The sequence below is a fragment of the Varanus komodoensis genome, unplaced genomic scaffold, assembly GCF_004798865.1.
Source record: "Varanus komodoensis strain SLA01 unplaced genomic scaffold, ASM479886v1 scaffold21, whole genome shotgun sequence".
NCBI lineage: Eukaryota > Metazoa > Chordata > Lepidosauria > Squamata > Varanidae > Varanus > Varanus komodoensis.
Window position 1 is genome coordinate 5,927,196 of NW_025335589.1, and position 18,318 is coordinate 5,945,513.

The 18,318-nt window shown below is 39.3% G+C and overlaps 1 protein-coding gene across 9 annotated transcripts in view; it reads right to left on the reverse strand.

The window, feature by feature from the left end:
- Window positions 1–18,318, reverse strand: part of ANAPC10 (anaphase promoting complex subunit 10) — a 127,670-nt gene that overhangs the window by 101,090 nt on the left and 8,262 nt on the right. The window contains exon 7 of one of the 9 annotated variants that reach the window (XM_044430887.1): window positions 2,114–2,486. The exons of the other annotated variants lie outside the window; for them this stretch is intronic. Coding sequence (XP_044286822.1) covers window positions 2,379–2,486 — 108 coding nt within the window. The 3' untranslated portion in view covers window positions 2,114–2,378. Of the gene's footprint in view, window positions 1–2,113; window positions 2,487–18,318 lie in introns of those variants that run through there. 9 annotated transcript variants of the gene reach the window in all.

Below are 18,318 nucleotides of genomic sequence, written 5' to 3' on the forward strand. Positions count from 1 at the left end.
CAAGTGAGTCAAAAGGAGGGACACCACAAGAGAAACTTTACAAGAAATGCAGAAGTAAGTTCAGTCAAAGAACTCACTGTGAAAAGGCAGGCTCATTTGCCCTAGTGAAGCAACGACCACCTAGGGAGGTGACTGTGTGGCCACCATCAGTCACCTCCTGTAAATGGTCAAGACATGGCTTACTTCAGTCCATTAGGTCAGAAGAGCTTTCTATTCACTCAAGAAGCTAAAACAGACATTCCTGAAGATTCTACAGGAAGACAGCCCAGTTCCAAACAAATGCCAAATATGAAGATTATGTTTCAACAACAAATTTAGAAGGAAGGTACAGAACAGAAAAGACCACCAGTACGGGAAAAAAATATGACAAAACTGTGGGAGGGATTCACAGAGACATTTCAATACCATTTAAGTGTTTTGCTTTGTACACAACTTCTTCCTGACAGCTATAGGGTAAAGGAGCATGGACATCATCAGGTGTAAAAGAAAGCATAATCATGTATTTTGCCGTGGGCCCATGCAGTTGGAAGCAAATTGCACTGCCTGTGTAGCAAAAAATGTTGCACCTGATAGAGCCCTAAGTTACAGAGTAAAGCCAATATAGTAAAGTCAAAAATTTTGGATGTGCCAGACAATCCTGCAATCCTCTCTTCAATCCACATGCCCCTTGATTCATCAACAGACCTTTTTCAATAAGAGTCAACATGATACTTAAATATACTTTAATAAATTATTTCTGGTGTGCTTAAAATTTATTATTCTTAAGGAAGAGTTGTAAGGAAACCATATAAAGCAATTGTGAAATCCTCATTTCCATGCTCCATTATTTCATCAGAGCATGGTCTTATTGCTCCCATATGTGAAGACTGATGCTTTTACCAAATTTCCCCTTCGTACATCCATTTTTGAAAAATTGTCACACACTGATTTAACATGGAAAATTAAGCAGGACCGATGGTGCGAACAGCCATAAAAGGCTGGAGTAATACAAGCTTGAGGGTAGAGTCTGGGGACTTGCTGAACCACTGGCTATTGTGTTGTGAGTTTAGTCAAGCTAACAATCCATGGATTGCTCACCATGAACCCTACCCCACAAAGAAAATCCATGGGTTGCTGGGTTATGAACTATTGGTTGTGAACAAAACATTATTTGTTAGCGCAGCTGGGTTCATACAACATGACAACCTATGGTTTAACCCATTCTCAGCAATGGGTATGATTTGTTTGCTCCAAGAAGCTTGCCAATGTCTAGGGGACCCTAAATGCACTGAAATGATTGGAGTTTGAAGCAAATTCAGAAAATTTAGTTTAATCTCATGTTCTTTCTACATCTCAAGCTGTAGAAAGAATGTGTATATGTTCTACAACATCTGTGCTCTCTGTTTGTGGTACTAGAGAAACCCAGTAGATGTCTTCTCATGCCTAGATGGGCATTTGAGTCCCATCAAATTAAGATTTTATAGTAAGAGTTTTTCCTTAGTCATATGACCAGTCATGAAACCCAATACTAGTCACATATAGAGTCAAACTACTTGCCATATTGGATCCTTGATTTTACCTATAGAGCTGTTCTTAAGTAAAGCAGCATAAGGAGAAAAAAACAATTTAGTTCTTATTTTACATTCAAATGTCTCTGATATGACCACATTTATTTCTCTTTCTTGTCATATCCTGTGCTGCTCCTCAGGAGATCCAGGTGATCGTTTACCCAAGCTCTCAATATTCAATATAATTTGGAGCAAACTTCAAAGCATCAACCAATCCTAAGGCTGATTCTACAGCTGATAAGCTTCTTCCCCATCTGCTCTGGTTTAGAAAACATATTTGCCTGAGTGTGAATATAGAAGGTGCTTAGCTAAGACATCTAGGCTGTATGACAGACATAAACAAGTTCAAAACCAAAACTGCTAACATAGTGTAATTCAGATGTAAGCTCTTCACAATAGTAAATAACACAGTGTACACTTCAAGGGCCTTGCAAAGCAGCTATGGAATATTCACCTTGAAACCTGAGCTGCAGAATCAAGTAGTTCAATTTAGGTCTACTTTGGAGCATGAAATATGACCATATAGTACTAGCTGCAATGGTTTAGAGTGGGATCAACATAAGCACAAGAGGTAGAAACAGACACAAAAATAAGTAGGTTAAGCATTAGACAATATCCTCAATACAATTATTTAATTTATTTACTCTGCAGATGATACATCTCTGTATGTGATTGTCACATTGAATCAGTTTAGGAATGACAACATGTCCAGTCTACTGGTTTCATGTTCTTTCAGCCAAGGATTGCAGATAAATTGTTCTGTACAGACAAAATAATTTTCTAAACAAGCATTTTAATAGTTTGCAGCTTCCCTAGAACTTTAGTTTTCAATCAGTGGATTGGGACTAAGGGAATATCAGTTGTCCCCAGTGTGATATGGTGCCTGTAGGCACCCCCAATGGTACATGTGAAGGAGTCCCCAATATAGCTTATGAGCATCTGCAAAAAAAAAAAAAAAAAAAAAAAAAAATCCCCCCACCATTTTTAATAAATGCATGTAGATATGTTTAAGATACATATAACTTTCCAGCAATTATATACACATGCTTCTGCAAAAAAAAGGATGGAATATCCAGACATCCAAATAGCCAGCAATTCATGAAGCAAAAGCTGTCAATCCATTGCATTATAGGAGGTGAGTGCTTAATCTTCCAATTATGCAACAATATTTTAGCTGACAAAAGGGCACGGAGGATCAATTTCTTCTCCCATTTGTTAATTTCCATGAAACAGGTGAATAATTTTTAAAGAGTGTACACACTGGTGGATATTAAAGGCTGTTCCTCTACAAAATTTATCTGTACAATAATCTCCTCCCAAAGTAGAAGCAACCACTGGACATTGCCAAAACATAGGTTTAAAAGAAGCATTAGCTGTATGCACCACCAGCAATTAGCTGACTTGGAAAGTCCCTTCTTAAAAAGAACATGTAGTGTTCAACAGACACAAAAGATTTTGCTGAATGAGATGCATTCTCATGACCTAACCACATGACATACTTACACCAAACAATATTCAACTGTTTAGACATGTTATGGTGGCACCCACAGAAGCTTTTCAAACTGACAAATTTGCTCATGAGTCTAAACGTTTAGACTCCTAGATTATATCCTGACCTGAGCTGGATGGCAGTAGTGGCATCAGTGCAATTGCAGGAGTTTTTTCAGAGGGTGATCGTTAAAATGTTGTGGAACGGAGGATAGGAAAAGACCAGATGCAAAGGAAGACAGATTTTCTGTACCCAGTTGGGTAAGAGAAGTCATTTTGGTAGGTATGGTTTGTTTTGCAGGACAGGCAAAATTCCCTGTTTTAATAAAAGGCACAGAAGCCTATTGGGTCACCCTATGCAGAGAAGAAAGATGGCTGGAAAGGGTTTTTTTAATCTGTCAAGCTGGGGTTAAACAATAAACCCTGAGCCAGAAAAGGTGGAAACATGTTGGCACTGCCTATTTTATTCATCTTTTCTGTACCGCTTGTTAAAATGATCAGGTAGCTTACCAGGACAACTTTGCTGTATTTGCTTTGCACAGGTCACACATTAACAGAACTGCAGCTGATGTCACAGTGGTTACATCAATGCAAGCCACTTGGCACACTAACACAGATACATTTAGCTAAAGAACTGGGATGCCTTTGTGATAATGTTTCATAGACTGCAAGCCACACCAAGTGATTTTGCTGGATCCTCCCTTCCTATCATGGGCCCCATCTCACTCCTCAAGCCTTCTCTCCAACCCTCAGAAGAGGCTTTTTTGTGGTATTCAGAGGCTGAAGTAGACTGTAGAAGGTCAAGGAAGTCCCCTTGTGTGACCATCCTTGCATGAACACTGTATTGGATACTTATCCAAGTGATGAGGGGAAAATAATTAGTTATTTCCTATGTATTCAGCACCATTTTTCCATACAGAGGCTTGCAAGGACCAAGGAGGGAAAATCACTACACTTCCACTCTCTGCTAATTCAATTTGTCCTGTTTCTATCATATATAATGGAAAAAGACTATGAACGTGCAAAAAGAAAGTTCAGAATTTACTTTCAAAACTGTTTGTTATGTCTAGACAGATTTCCTGAATATAAATAAAATGAGCAAGGAAAAAATAAACTAAGCAATGGTATTAAAGTATTTTTGCATCTGCACAATTGCACAGAAGTATATTAAGGTTACAGCAGCTGAAAAGACCAAGAATTCCACTGTATAAGAATATCTTACATCATTTGTAGCGTTTGCATAACACAAGCTTCCAGCTCCATGTGAATGTAGTCATAATCAAAATATGGTACACCACTAAGGCATCAGTTACACAGGATTCATCTAAAGGTGAGACCAAGTGAATGGCAGACTACCATGCTTGGTGCAGCTGCTGCCAGTAATTCACCAAACTGTGTTTAATAAGGGCAATACTATTTTCCTGGATATAGTCTAATGAATTTTTCCTGCTGTATTTTAATTCTGTGCATAACCAGACTAGTGACAAAGATGGAACACACGGGATCCCTGTTTCAATAGAAGAGACATAGTACAAAATGGGTGGCCAATTGAATATTTACTCTTAGCTCCTCCTTCTACCAAGAAGCTAATTTGTAAACCCACCCCATATTCTTGCTGCGTCCAGACAACATGACAAGCCACGTCCAGTGAGGGCAATTATAGAAATTCCATGGCACATGACTAACATTGCATGAGGTTGGAAAATAAGCCATGGTAGTTTATTTTCTTTCCCTGATCATGCAAACCCTGTCAACATTTATATTCTGCAAGTTGGTTATAAATGTTTCTCAGAAGACACTGAAAAGTGCCCAATTTTTAAAAAATGTTTTCAAAACTAAGGAAAACAACACAGACACAAAAACCAAGCAACTATCAAGGAATTTTAAAATTAACGTTTGCTGTATATTCCCTTGGAAATGATAAGCGTATTCTATCTGAACAAATGTGAAATATAATTCATCTAAACATTGTTCAGAGTGACAATTTTAATGCCAAAACCAAGTATTAGTTACAGTGCAGGGTGCAATCATTGTTTTTTTAAAGTGTCTTGCAGCCAAGGTACACTTCATCTAAAATGAAATCCAACTTTAATATCTTCAACAGTTACATGTCAATATTTAAATCTAACATTTCCCCTACTACCACACACGTATATAATGTACAAAATCTTCCAATTTTTCTCCTTTCAGGACAGAAAAAACAAATACAGAAGAGTATGTGGCTTTTTAATTTTTTGAACGAATGGACAAGTTATTTAGTTTATCCAATTCGCTCACCTCTATTGGTTTCTTTCCTTTTTCATGTAGTAATGATCATCTGTGAAATACATCTAGTGAGCCTACCAAAGCAAGCTTAACAATATTCACTACAACCTTTAAAACACAAGGGCCAAAAACAACCCTCTCAGTACACTCTCCAATATTCCAAAGAGAACTTTGAAGAGCAAAAAAAAAAAAAGAAAAAAAAGAAAAAAAAGAAACTGTGTGTGAACAGCAGACATTGATGTTCACACAAGCACAGTGCATACAACTCAGCAGGCGGTATTTCTGTTTTTATTGGATTAAGCCCTGGCACAATGGAGTTTCAGTGCCATAACTGCTTATTTCACTATGTGCCAGCCTTGAAAACAACAGGTAAAGAGAAAGTAAAGGCAAGCACATAAAGAGAGAAAGCTACACCCCATCTTTTTTTTAAAGAGAGTCACAAAATAGAATGTTCTTAATTCTTCATTCGAAACTATATAATTTATAACCATGACACGAATAGGGAAGAAGCACAAAAGAGAAAATACAGAAACATAACGTTCCCAAGGTTCAGTTTACAAGGACCTCACACAAAGTTTTTTTTTTTTGTTTTTGTTTTTGGGGTTTTTTTTTTTTAGCTTGCAACTCTTGCTAGAAACAGTATTATTTGCTAAAAATGTAAAAGCTGCCAAAAGCTATGGTCCATCTAAAGCAAACATGTTTAAGAAGGAATTGGAGAGCCAATGCAGAAGAAAGGCAGAACAGATTATACAAATTTTTTCTTAAGGTTGCAGAAGAGGTTGTTGTACACTGTGGGCAAAGCTGAACAAGTAAAGGTAACTGTAAACAGATCAGATTCACAGAGTAGTAAGGATTTAAACTATGTAAAGTACTTTAAGACAATAAGAAAAGTAATCACATTTCAAACTTTCTAAATTAAACTATTTCCCCTTCCCTGCAAACCGCACCCCCCCCCCCCCCAGCCAAGTTATTGGGAATTCAACGCTAGTCTTGGTTCACATGCTAGAACAATGGGAAAATTTTCCGAATGGTTGAACGCTAACCCTGACAAGTGTGGAGAGCCAACTACAATACATTATATGGTAGCATAACCTGCCACCCACGATGCTGAGAGAGCAGCTTTCAAACACATGCACTGAGCTGTAAAACCACAAAATCCCTTATTACACATTGTCTCTCTTACTTTAAGTGAAACATACCATCATTTCCCCCTCATTACAAATCTAAGGGACTTTTTAAAAAAGCCACTGTCTGTAAACTAGCCTTCCAGTCATCTAAGCTATCATTTTAGATATCAGGTGAAATTTTGATCATTGCTTTTTAAAAGAACAAAGCAAACAATCACCTCCCTGTGGCATAATCCAAGCATGTCATCTCTGAGGTTCCAGGAACTTATTTTTTTAACAGCTACATTTAATTCATTTAAAAATACGTGTGCCCCACTGTTCTTTTCCAAACCAGAGCAGTTTCTTTCCATGTGGCATTTTATAATATTTGGACAGACAAAATTATATACTGGTAAACCTTACAGAATACCCTTTTCTCAAAGGAAGCTATATGTTTTAATCATTTTTTTCATAGCTTAGTCCTCATCACCACTATAACCAGATTTCAAAGGTGGACCAAGTGTTTTACAATCAGAGTCTTTTACTCTGACTGCCTTCTGGCAGTATACAATACACATGCTCTTGAATATCCAGATGTACTGCTCTTGATTCTGACTCACTAATGCAGAAATCAGACATCACTACAGAATGACAAATATACTCCACCCTCATTACAACATAGTGTGATCGCCAGCCAAACATTCTTGTCTTTTCACTGGAAAAATGCTACATTACAATAAAGGCAAGCAAGGAGACAAATAAAAGAATGCAAACTAAGGTACGTTCACACTTGACAGCTCAACAACTTGGAAATACAGTTGCAAATGGAAAAAACAGATTTTTGATCAGTGTTTTAACACCCATACTTACCAAAATAGCCTAGATCATTCAAACATGCAGTACACACACAGTCAGTACTTGTTCCCCTAACCTACTCTATTGTATGAATCATAGCATTCCAGGGATCTTAGTGGATACTCCAATTTCTTACAGAATATTTTTGCTTGCAATTTTTTTGGCAGGGAAAATTTTGTTTGCAAATGTTTCTATTATATAGTGACAGGATCAACTAGTCTAGCAACATACTAGTCATTCTGCCCAGTAGCTCAGCAGATAGCCTGACCACACACAGAACCCACAACAAAGTGCAATTCCACTTGTAGACAACAGACCACTGGCTGCCCATGGAGATGTTTCTAATAATTCTAATCAGAATACCATAATTAATGTTGATTGATTGTTAATACTAGCATATCACTTAATATATTAAGACCAGTGAGCCACTGTGGTGTAGCGGTTACGAATACAGGACTGAAACTAGGGCAATCTGAGATCCACTCCCTGCTTAGCCATGGAGCCAGTTGGGTGACTTTGGGCCAGTCACAAACTCTCAGCCTAGCCCACCTCACAAGGTTGTGGTTGTGGGGATAAGAGTAAGAGCAGGAAGAGAATTTAAGCTGCTTTGAGTTCTTAGTAAGAAAAGGTAGGATATAAATTTAATAAATAAATACAATAATCTGTGAACAACATACAAACCACTAAACTTGTATCACTAGTACTTGGATCAAGCTTGATATTGGTAGTGCTTAAAAACATTACAAACATAATCCACCAGGAGTCTCTAATGCAAACTTAAAGATATCCATGTAGGTTGTAAAAGAAAACATTCTGGTTGAGCTGAGCCCCATGAACCTTAATGGGATTCAAACAAGTTAAAAATCCATGCATATTAGTTGTAATTGTTTTGAGGTCCATCCAGTGCTTCAACAGCAACTGATTACAGTATATATACAGAACCAGTGTATATAATCTTAATTTGGCTTTAATGAGCCAATCGATGAATAGGCCTTTTCCCTGTGCATGTTGTCCCTGTGCTCCTCATTCACATGATATATACTGAAATAGTTATAATTAAGAAGTCATGCTTCCTGGCCACATCAAAGCAAGCCAAGATCTTAAACCAGCTTTAAACTATTATTTAATATCTTGGCTTGTTCTAAAACAGATAATCATAAAACGTCATTGTTCAGACAAAATGGGAAACCATGACTGAATGAAGACTTTCAAGAAAATTAAAAGGGGCCACATACACAGGATCATTCAGATTTTAGCTTATTTAGCTGATATATAAATGCTGCCATAGTGTGCTACAGATTCTCAGGCATGGCAAAATGCAAAATTTGCAATGTAATATATACTAAACTATCAGTTGGAACATCATGTGCTGAAGTCGAATACCAAACTAAACTACTATCTTAATTATTGTAGCAACTAAATGCTACAGACCACTAGATATTGAAGTATAAATTGATCTACAGAAATATAGACAGTTGTCAAGGCAAATACTCAATGCAGGCTGCTGTTTTCTTGACCAGGTGAATCTTACAGCAACATGGTTGGAAACCTCTAAAGACACAGGTGCACAGAGAAAATAACATGATCTGAGGCTGATCAGCACAACAGAGTATGAGAACAAGAGGAGTTCCTTAGTGCATATCATAACATCTTTAAGCTCTGTACACTTTTACATGAACACACATTTAACCTAAGGGAAGGAAAATGTCATGGTGGTAGTCTCCTTTCCCCAAAAAAGCACTGGAAGGATACACAATCACACAATTTCCAAAATTATGGACCAGCTTGTTATGCTAATTACATGAAACCATGTCACCACTAATTAGAGGAAGACCACAATTATAGATCTGATACTGACTGTAAACCTGATACCTTGCACTGTTATGTTGAAAAACTCCATTTGCAGAAATTGCTCCTGACCAGTGCAAATAATTGGCAGGAAACAAATAATCTGCTTAATACTTACTTCTACTTGTTCCTACAGAAAATAATGCTGCCTTACTCCATGTCTTTACAGACACCCTCCCCTACTCCCATTTCCAGCCTTTCCTGAAAGCATTATTACCTTGCAGTTCCAAGGTGTGTGGAGCATGAAATGCTACTGCATTATGAATATTTGAGATTTAAAGGGAAATGGAAGTAACAGAGGAAGGAATTTCGGCAACCACAAATTTTTAATTACCTGATTTCATATTATGCCAATTCCCATATTAGACAACCCAAGAACTGGCATAGCCATGAAGGAGCAGGCTGAATTAAAGCTTCTTCTCATTTGTCACTTCTGCTTTGAATTAGTTTTCCAAAACAAGCACAATGTTCTTTATATATGGAATATCTCTAGGCTATATTTCCATAACCTTTCCCACCATTTGATGATGATCTGTCTAACACAGCAACAGACAGGTGACAGATGTACTAAAGGGAAGAGGGCGAAAATATGGGGGGAGGCAGTGGGAGTTACAGTGTAGGTGGGAGATGGCAAGGACTAAGAAAGATAGGGTAGCTGTGGGACTGGCTCTTTCTATCTATTCAGCTGCAGTTCTCTTTTGTAACATTAATGGGAAACAGCAGGGCTTCATTGTGATACAAAAACCAAACATGAAGAGATACCAAAACCCAAAGCTCAACAATATCGTCTGCAATGCAAAGTGGAAAAGAGTCCTTAAAAACAGGGGAAAAATGCACCACCATTTATCATCAAAATGCTTGATGAGATGAATTAGTTTTTAACCAATTTTCTAAAACTTAATATGCATGGGGACCCTACAACGCAAGTGAGCTATGGCAAAATAGGTGGCATACAAATGTTTAAATAAAATAAAATAAAAATAATAAAAAATAAGTGTTGCTATAAAAACAGGACTATTCCACATGTTTATTAGGGAAAACTATGAGATGGGTCAGGAGCAGCCTTGGTAATCATACCAAGACAAGCTGAATGCAAGTAACCGAGGGTAATTGATAACCAGGCTTCTGAATTGTGCTTTGAAGCAAAGTGGCTATGCAGCTAAAAGTACAGGTGTAAAACATGCAAGGTCATAGGAGCTAACCAAAATCTATGCCAATCACATGGGCTGGGGGGCTCTTGCTCCTGGTGTCATTTCTGAGTTTCTAGGGGTGCTTAGTGTAACACAAAGGAGGGGATGAAGTCTTTCTCACTGTTTTCCCCACAGTTCTGAAACAGAGGCAGGTTTTAGACCAGTTGTGTCTTTGATATCTGAGGCCAGCATCTTTTTGCTTTCAAGTGCCTTCAGTACTCAGCATAAGATTAAGCAGAACCACACTCCAGAGAAAGATGTGGGCTCTCAACAAATTAAAAAATACACTTGCCACTGATGAACTAGCAAGTGCAATTGGGACCCCTGCACATGCATTCTATAACTACTCCCTGCAAAAAAAGAAAAGCCAGCTATAGTTTCCATCCATATGTTCTTCAGGATAGTACCATGTAAATTATATTATGCTACCAGAGCACAAATGGTGGTGCCATGGTCCCTTAGGAAGGGATGCAATCAGCACATCAGAAGATGTAGCTAAAACACACTTCTGGACCCTCAGTTTTCAATTAAGAGTTGAATCCAACAAATTCACAGATTGTGAATATATTCCATTACAGAGAGTAAGGTCCATCTAGAATAGGTCTAGCTCCCTTAGATCAAGCAGAACATCTCTCATCTTAATCTGACATCAACATAAAACTCTAATCATGAGGAGTTAATCAATGAAAAGAGAGTAAGGAGACAACAATTTTAATAAAAGATAAATAATTGCTTAGAGTCACTATTTAAATTTATGAGGTCATTATCTCTAACAAATTAATTGGTAGTTTGCCAATTTTAAACTATATGTTACCTAGGCTGTTGCCATGCCGCTTCTACATATGAAATAGGAGCAAACAAGCAGTAATGGTATAAAGTTGTAATGCTATGCATGTTTAGAGAGAGAAAGGCCTCCAGCTCTCAGATCATTTATGCTGTCTAAAAATACATAATATTGTGCCCTTATACATTCACACTCCAATGAACTAGGCTTGTTGAATTAGTTTCATGGTTCTTTGGGTTATGTATTTACATTTATACAGAACATAGGAACAGAGCAAGTCAGAAGGGGCCTCTTGGGCCATCTAGTCTGACCCCCGGCTCCAGGTGGCTCCACTCACGACATGCCCACCATGTGCATGTCCAGTCTATCTTTGAACACCCTCACTGATGGGATCTCAACCACCTCCTCGGGAAACCGATTCCATACTCTCTGACTGTCAGGAAGTGCTTCTTGGCATCTAAATGGAACCTGGGTTCCCTGAGCTTTGCTCTGTTGGAGCGCGTCCTGCCTTCCTCTGTAGGAAAGAACATGTCTCTATCCACCTCTGTGTAACACCTCCTCACATACCTGCATGTCACCAACAGATCCCCTCTGAGTCTCCTCTTCTCCAGGCTGAAAAGACCCAGTTCCCTCAATGTCGCCTCATATGGCATCCCCTGCAAACTGGTCACCAACCTTGCGGCCCTACACCGCACTGACTCTAATCTGGCTATACCCTTCCTGTAATGAGGGGCCCAAAACTGAACACAATACTCCAGTTGCAGGAGCACCAGAGTCATATAGAGTGGTAGTAATACCTCTCTCGATCTAGAAGCCACACTTCTGGCTATGCAACCAAGGGTGGTGTTCGCCCTCTTGACCACCGCATCACACTGCTGACTCATGTTTAGCCTGCAGTCAACCAGCACCCCAAGGTCCCTTTCACAAGTGCTGCTCTCCAGCCACTTGTCCCCTAACCTGTACTTATGACACCCATTGCCATGCCCCAAGTGCAAGACCTTGCACTTATCCACATTGAACGCCATCCTGTTGTCTTCTACCCACTTCCATAGTCTGTCCAGATCCTTTTGGATCAGGAGTACCTGTTCCTCAGTTGTGGCTACTGCCCCAGTTTTAGTATCATCTGCGAATTTGATCAGCAGACTGTTCACCCCTTCTTCCATGTCATTGATGAAAAGATTAAACAAGAACGGCCCCAGGACAGAGCCCTGGGGGACCCCGCTTGTCATGGCTGCCATCCCAATGATTCCCCACTAATGGTTACCCACTGCTTTCAGTCAGTCAACCATGCCCTAATCCATCGGACAGTGCTTTGGTCAACACTCCCTTTGGGGTTGAGGCTATGACTTAGAATAGAGCCAATGAATTGATATTTAGTCTTAAGGTGCCATATAAGACCGAAGAGAGAAGAGTGCTCTCTTTTAGATTAAATGGTAAACAGCAGGTGCAAAGCATGTTGTTGAAGCATATGCTACAATTGTTTTATTTTACATAAATGATAGAGCAAATCAGTTTTAGACCTGATACACATGCAACAACCTGGTCATTTAAAAATCAATCATTGGGAATACCTGCCTCATCCTCTTTACAGCACAATTCATGCTTTTTTGTGGATTGTGCAGTGTGATGTGCAAGCCTGGACCACTGTTTAGTTGCTAAACAATCCAGTGGTTAACCCAGCTGTCTGGGTTTGCATATCACATTAAGCAGCCTACAGAAGAGGCAGCTATGCTGCAGTCAGTGCACTGCCGCATCTCCAACATTTATCAATTTTTAAACCAATGGATTCTTGCTGCATGTGAACATCCCATTAGTCATACAGCTGGAGTGGAGTAGAACCTAACTTATTTGAGAAGAAAACTAAATTCTCCCATGAGGGAAGGGGGACTCTACTGAATGGGTTAGGCTGTGGAATGCAGGACTGAGTGGAAATGGGAAGATCAGTTTCATTATTTAAGTGGCAAAAATTAAATTGAATAGTACTATGCTTTAAAGAAACAGCAAATAACAACCAGCATCTGGCAGCACTAGCAGCAGACAGTGACCACTCAGCGTGTAGGCATATTAAATTTACTCATGATTTCTGATGAAATAAAACATATAATATACATAGCACATAGAAAATTCCCCAGTGTGTCGTCATAACACAGGGACAGTTGCCCATGGTTCAGAGAATTTAACACCAGGATGTACTGGCCAGCTCAGTTTTAAAAGTATTGGATAATTATTTGTAATCATGTATTGGAAGGCAGCCAGGTTTATGATTGAACAAAGAAGTCAGCATTCACAATCTCAACGGCAAAGTTAACATTTCTGATGCTAAATTTAAAAAGCAGGAACTACTCAATACTACATTAACTTGGAAGATTACATTGTCCTGAACTTCCTCCTTTATTTTTCACCTAAAGTAATCAACAAGTTGAGACTATAACTTGGGATCATAACTTGAAGCCACCCTGTGAAATGTCGAAGTGCTGTAATATTTGAAAAGTCAAACATAAGCATGGATATTTAGATATTAGCAGTAAGCGGTCAAAAATAAAGCTGAAGGTATCAGATGCAATACTTTAAATATGAGTCAGAATTCAAATCGCTGAGGAACTGAACTAAAATATGTTTGAGGAGCTCTTAAATAAGGACAGTTGGGCCTATCTCCCTGTCTCTGATGGAACAGCACTGCTTGTATATGATATAGAGGATAATCCCTGGTGGGTTGGTGGGGGTAGAAAATGTTTTCAGCCAAATGCTCAACTGCATAAAACATGGGGCATATCAATTCAGTTTTACAGATCCATTCTACTTTGGATCCTCTGGTCTTGCAAAATACCAGAATATTTAAGAGAGACAAAGAAATCTTCTTGGGTCTATTTAGGTGGCCTGATTTGCTCATTATGAGACATGGACTCTTTACAAACATGCACACACTACTAAAGTCAGCTGCTCTGAGCCCTTAGCATAGGCTTGGATACAAATGTAATATCAACTAATACATAAAATCTGTAAAGAGCTTTGCTGAATCCCAAAACTTCCTGCTTGCCAAATTATAAAAATACAGCTTTTGAAGAATTCAGCTCCTACAGAACCTGAATTAAGGTGAATGGGAAGGGATTTGAAGACAAAGGCAGGATAAGCTGGCTGCACCCAGGCTGCACTATGGTGGCCTGGCTTTAACCCAACGTAGATGTTGCGTTTCTGTCTGAACTTTTAGGTATGAACTACAAAATCTATATTGTAAGTGTGCTTGGTTTTCTAGAAAGGAGGTTGAGGTACAGAAGGACCCACCAAAGCCATCCATCATGCTGCTATGCAGACAAGATTGCATCGCATTCATCTCCCTCATGCAGACCCTTTTAGCTATCGCTTGCAACAGCAGTATTTATTTTATTTAGGCTTTTAAACAAAGAGTTATCAATGGGATTACATTACAAATGATAGCTTCTGAATGTGTTACAGTGAAGGTGATTGCAATGCCAGCAGGGAAGGGCTTTTACATATAGCTCTATCCTTGAACAATCAAACAGACCCTCCTACCCTATACACAATACCTAGTTTGATTCTACTTGCTTTGGTGACAGAGACAGCCTTTCCATAAAAATCCTCTTTTTCCAGTCCCACCAGTCCAATCTCGGGACCAGTTCAGATGATGCTCGGCCCCGGGAAACAGGACTACTACTGTCACCCAGTGCTTCCCTCAGGCAGCTGACTTGATGGCAGCTGGAACCGTCAGAGGATGGGCCTTGATGGGTTTTCCTGCCCTCCTCATCAATGCTAAGGGTTGTTCTGGTTCTCTTGGATTCAGGAAAGAAAACTGCCTCTAAATTAGGGGTTGCAGCCAGATTTGGAGTGAACCCATTGAAATCAGTGGGACTAACGTCGCTTCCATTTCAATGTCTACTTTAAGAATGACTACACTTTACGATATGATATGATATATGATATGATATACTCTTACATGATATATATGTACTGGAACTTTCAAGGAAAGATTGAACAACCACAAGTTGGAGATTACATGAGTGGGACCAGCTGGAGCTGGGGGTCAGCTTAGATGGCCCGGGAGGCCACTTCAGACTCACTTTGTTTCTATGTTTCTAACTAATAAATTAATCAGGATCCAATCCCAGAACCAGGCACAGAACTGATAACAGTGCCAACTGGATGAGCATAAAGCACACTACTGGGACTCTCTGCTGTTAAGCCTGGTCACTGAATGAAGGTCACAGCAAGGATTTCCCTTCATGTACTATACATCTTCCCAACCACCCAGCTGGGGAAGGGCTGCATGCAGGAAAGTTGGATCTCTAGCTGGTACTTCAGATGAGCACTGAAAATGATGTCAGGGGGACTGACCCCATCCTCCCAATATCATTGAGCACACAGAGGACTGGATAGGGGGTCATCCAACCTCATTCAGAAATATAGTTTTTCCTCCATGAAAGTCTCGCTTTGAATAGGTTTTGGTTTACACAGTTCTAGAACCCCTGCTCAGTATGAACAGTTCTCTTAAATTCATTTAGGTCATTTACAAACCTGATCATGTATTTTTGATAGAGGAAAAACCCAGCAAAAATGAATATATTTGTCACAGGATTACTTCAGATGGTTATCAAACTTATTCTCTCTCTTTTTTACAAAAAAAAACCCTACGTACACCAAGAAAGGTTTCTATTTATGTAACAAATTGAGAAAGCTATTAATTATGGTAAATTGTTTTTATCTGCACATCATTTTCAGTACCAAAAGCCAAGTAAATTTGTAGCTACAGTGATAAGTGAAGCAAATCTAACAGCTGTTGGAAAGCACATGTTCTAATATAGATTCACACTAGCAGACTGGATAGACCCAAGGTTTCCCCAACTTGGGTACCCTCCAGATATGCTGGATTACAGCTCCCAGTGTCTCAGTGTGAGGATGAAGAGAGTGGTAATCCATCCATGCCACCCAGAAGGGGCTGCTCTTCCCTATATAACAAACACATTTCTGTAAGAAGATATATATTAATAGGTTTCCTCAACACACAAACTCATGCTTTTCCCATGGAAGTCTTAAACTAGGAAAATGGAAATCTCCTGACGATGAGTACCATTTGATCACACTTTTTCATTGTGACCTCTCCTAGTATGATGATCTCATCTAAAAAGGTCATTAGGAAAAAAAACCCCATGATCTAACGTTAGCTATCTTGGGCTGCAGTTTTATACACCTACATTGACATATGTGTCATTGAACTCAGTGAAACTTGCTTCTGAAAAGACATGTATAAAATTTTACAGATAATCTGCACTCAATAAAGAAAAATGCAACTTCCTTTCATCTTCTTCCCAAGCTAGAATGATATCCTAAAAGACCTAAAAGAGCGCTAAGCCCATATGGCAAAATTACCATTCCTTCAAAGTAAGGATGTTCAAGGAATCTGTTTCAGGGCGAGAACCTGTTAGATTCTCAGGGCTGAGCTCCCCAAACTCCAGTCTGCTTTGCAGCAACTCAGAATCTGAGTTCCTGAGGTGCACACCCAGCACTTGCAGGGCACCCGCCAGGAATTGAGCTTCATGCACCGCATGAGTAAATCCCCTTTTCCATATGCACCACTACCACAGCAGCAAGTGGGGAAGAAGGTCGGTGGTCAGAAAGGCACCTGGTACATCTGCTTAGTGTCTCTTTCCCTTGCCCAACTCCATTGAGAGCAGTGAAGAAGGTTGATCACCAGAAATGGCAGTTGGAATGCCCTCTTGCACCCTTTTTCCACATCCTGTATCTGCTCCTAATATGGAAGGCTACCAATTGCACAGTTTGGGGTCCATAAGCATTCCGAGATTTCCTCTTGGCTCAGTTCGCTTTGCAGGACTGGGCCAAGAACAAGAGGAAATCTGTGGATGCTGGTGGGATGGATTCCAAAAAAGGTTTATCCCAACCCTACTTAACTCCAACAGATTTACAGGATGCATTTTCCAAAATATGAAAATGGAGTTCAATTCCAGTTTCCAAAGACTGGCAATGTTTCAAGAATATGATACGATTCCACTCTCCAGTTTAAAGTCTTTTGCAGATTAGAGTAAAATCCCAGATTAGGGCAGGTACTCCACAAAAGGTAAATGAACACATCATGTTAGGTGCAAAATTTCAGATGACATTAAGTCATCATTTTATAACTCATTAGTTGTAAAGACAAAGAAAACTCAAGACATCCTGTATTACATAATTTTCATTATATACCATGAATTGGCAAGCATCCATGGAGAAGTAGGAGAAAAAAGACATAGTTGGATTTTCCATCAAATCAATTTTCATGAAACCATGAGTATCGCTATATAATAAAAATGACTTTGTTCAAAAGATCTTATAATCACATTGGCCGATTCAAATGTAATGTTAAAACCAGGGTTTTGAACTAAAAGAAGAAGTTGCAATAACCAAGGTCTCCCTCTTTTTCTAATGCAGCCATAAGGAGACATTGGGAAACTTGTGATTCCATTTTGGATTAACCAGGTTGGTATATCATCCAAACCAAGACAAGCTATGATTAACTATAACTTTATTGTTAGTCGTAAGAAGCCAATTTTAAAGCATAATTTATGCAACTATCCTTTTAACCATGGATTAAGATTAACCAAAGTTTAGGGCTTGCACAAGATGCTAAACTTTGATTAATCTAAAAAGAAACATAAATTTTCCATTTCCTTGTGACTGCATTGAAGGAATAGGAGGAAATCAATGCTCAAGGGTTGATGCTTACCCAGGCTTGTTCTTGTAACACTAAAACAAGAGGTCACCCAAAACTGGGTTGGGGGGGGGGTCTAGATAACTCCTCCAGCTCTCTACGTGCCAAATGACCTCAAAGAAGTGCTGCCAAGTCCCCTGACATTATATGGCCCTCAACAGACACATCAGGAGAATAATCTTCCCAGCACATCTATCAGGATCTACCTTCTCTATGTACAGACCTTCTCCCATTGGAAGAAGACCCACACACAAGGAATCCACTTCATTAGCCCTATGCCAGGTACCAGTGAAACATCATGAAGTGCTTCCTGACTGTTAGAGCAGTATGACATTGGGACCAATTGCCTAGGGAGGGCGTGGGCTCTCCCATACTGGAAGCATCAAGATGCAACTAAGACAGCCATCTGAGAGAGATGTTTTAACTTGGGAGTCCTGCACTGAGCAGGGGGGTTGGGCCTGATGGCATTCTTGGCCCTTTTCAACTCTATTATTATATTATTCTATGCCTTCTCCTA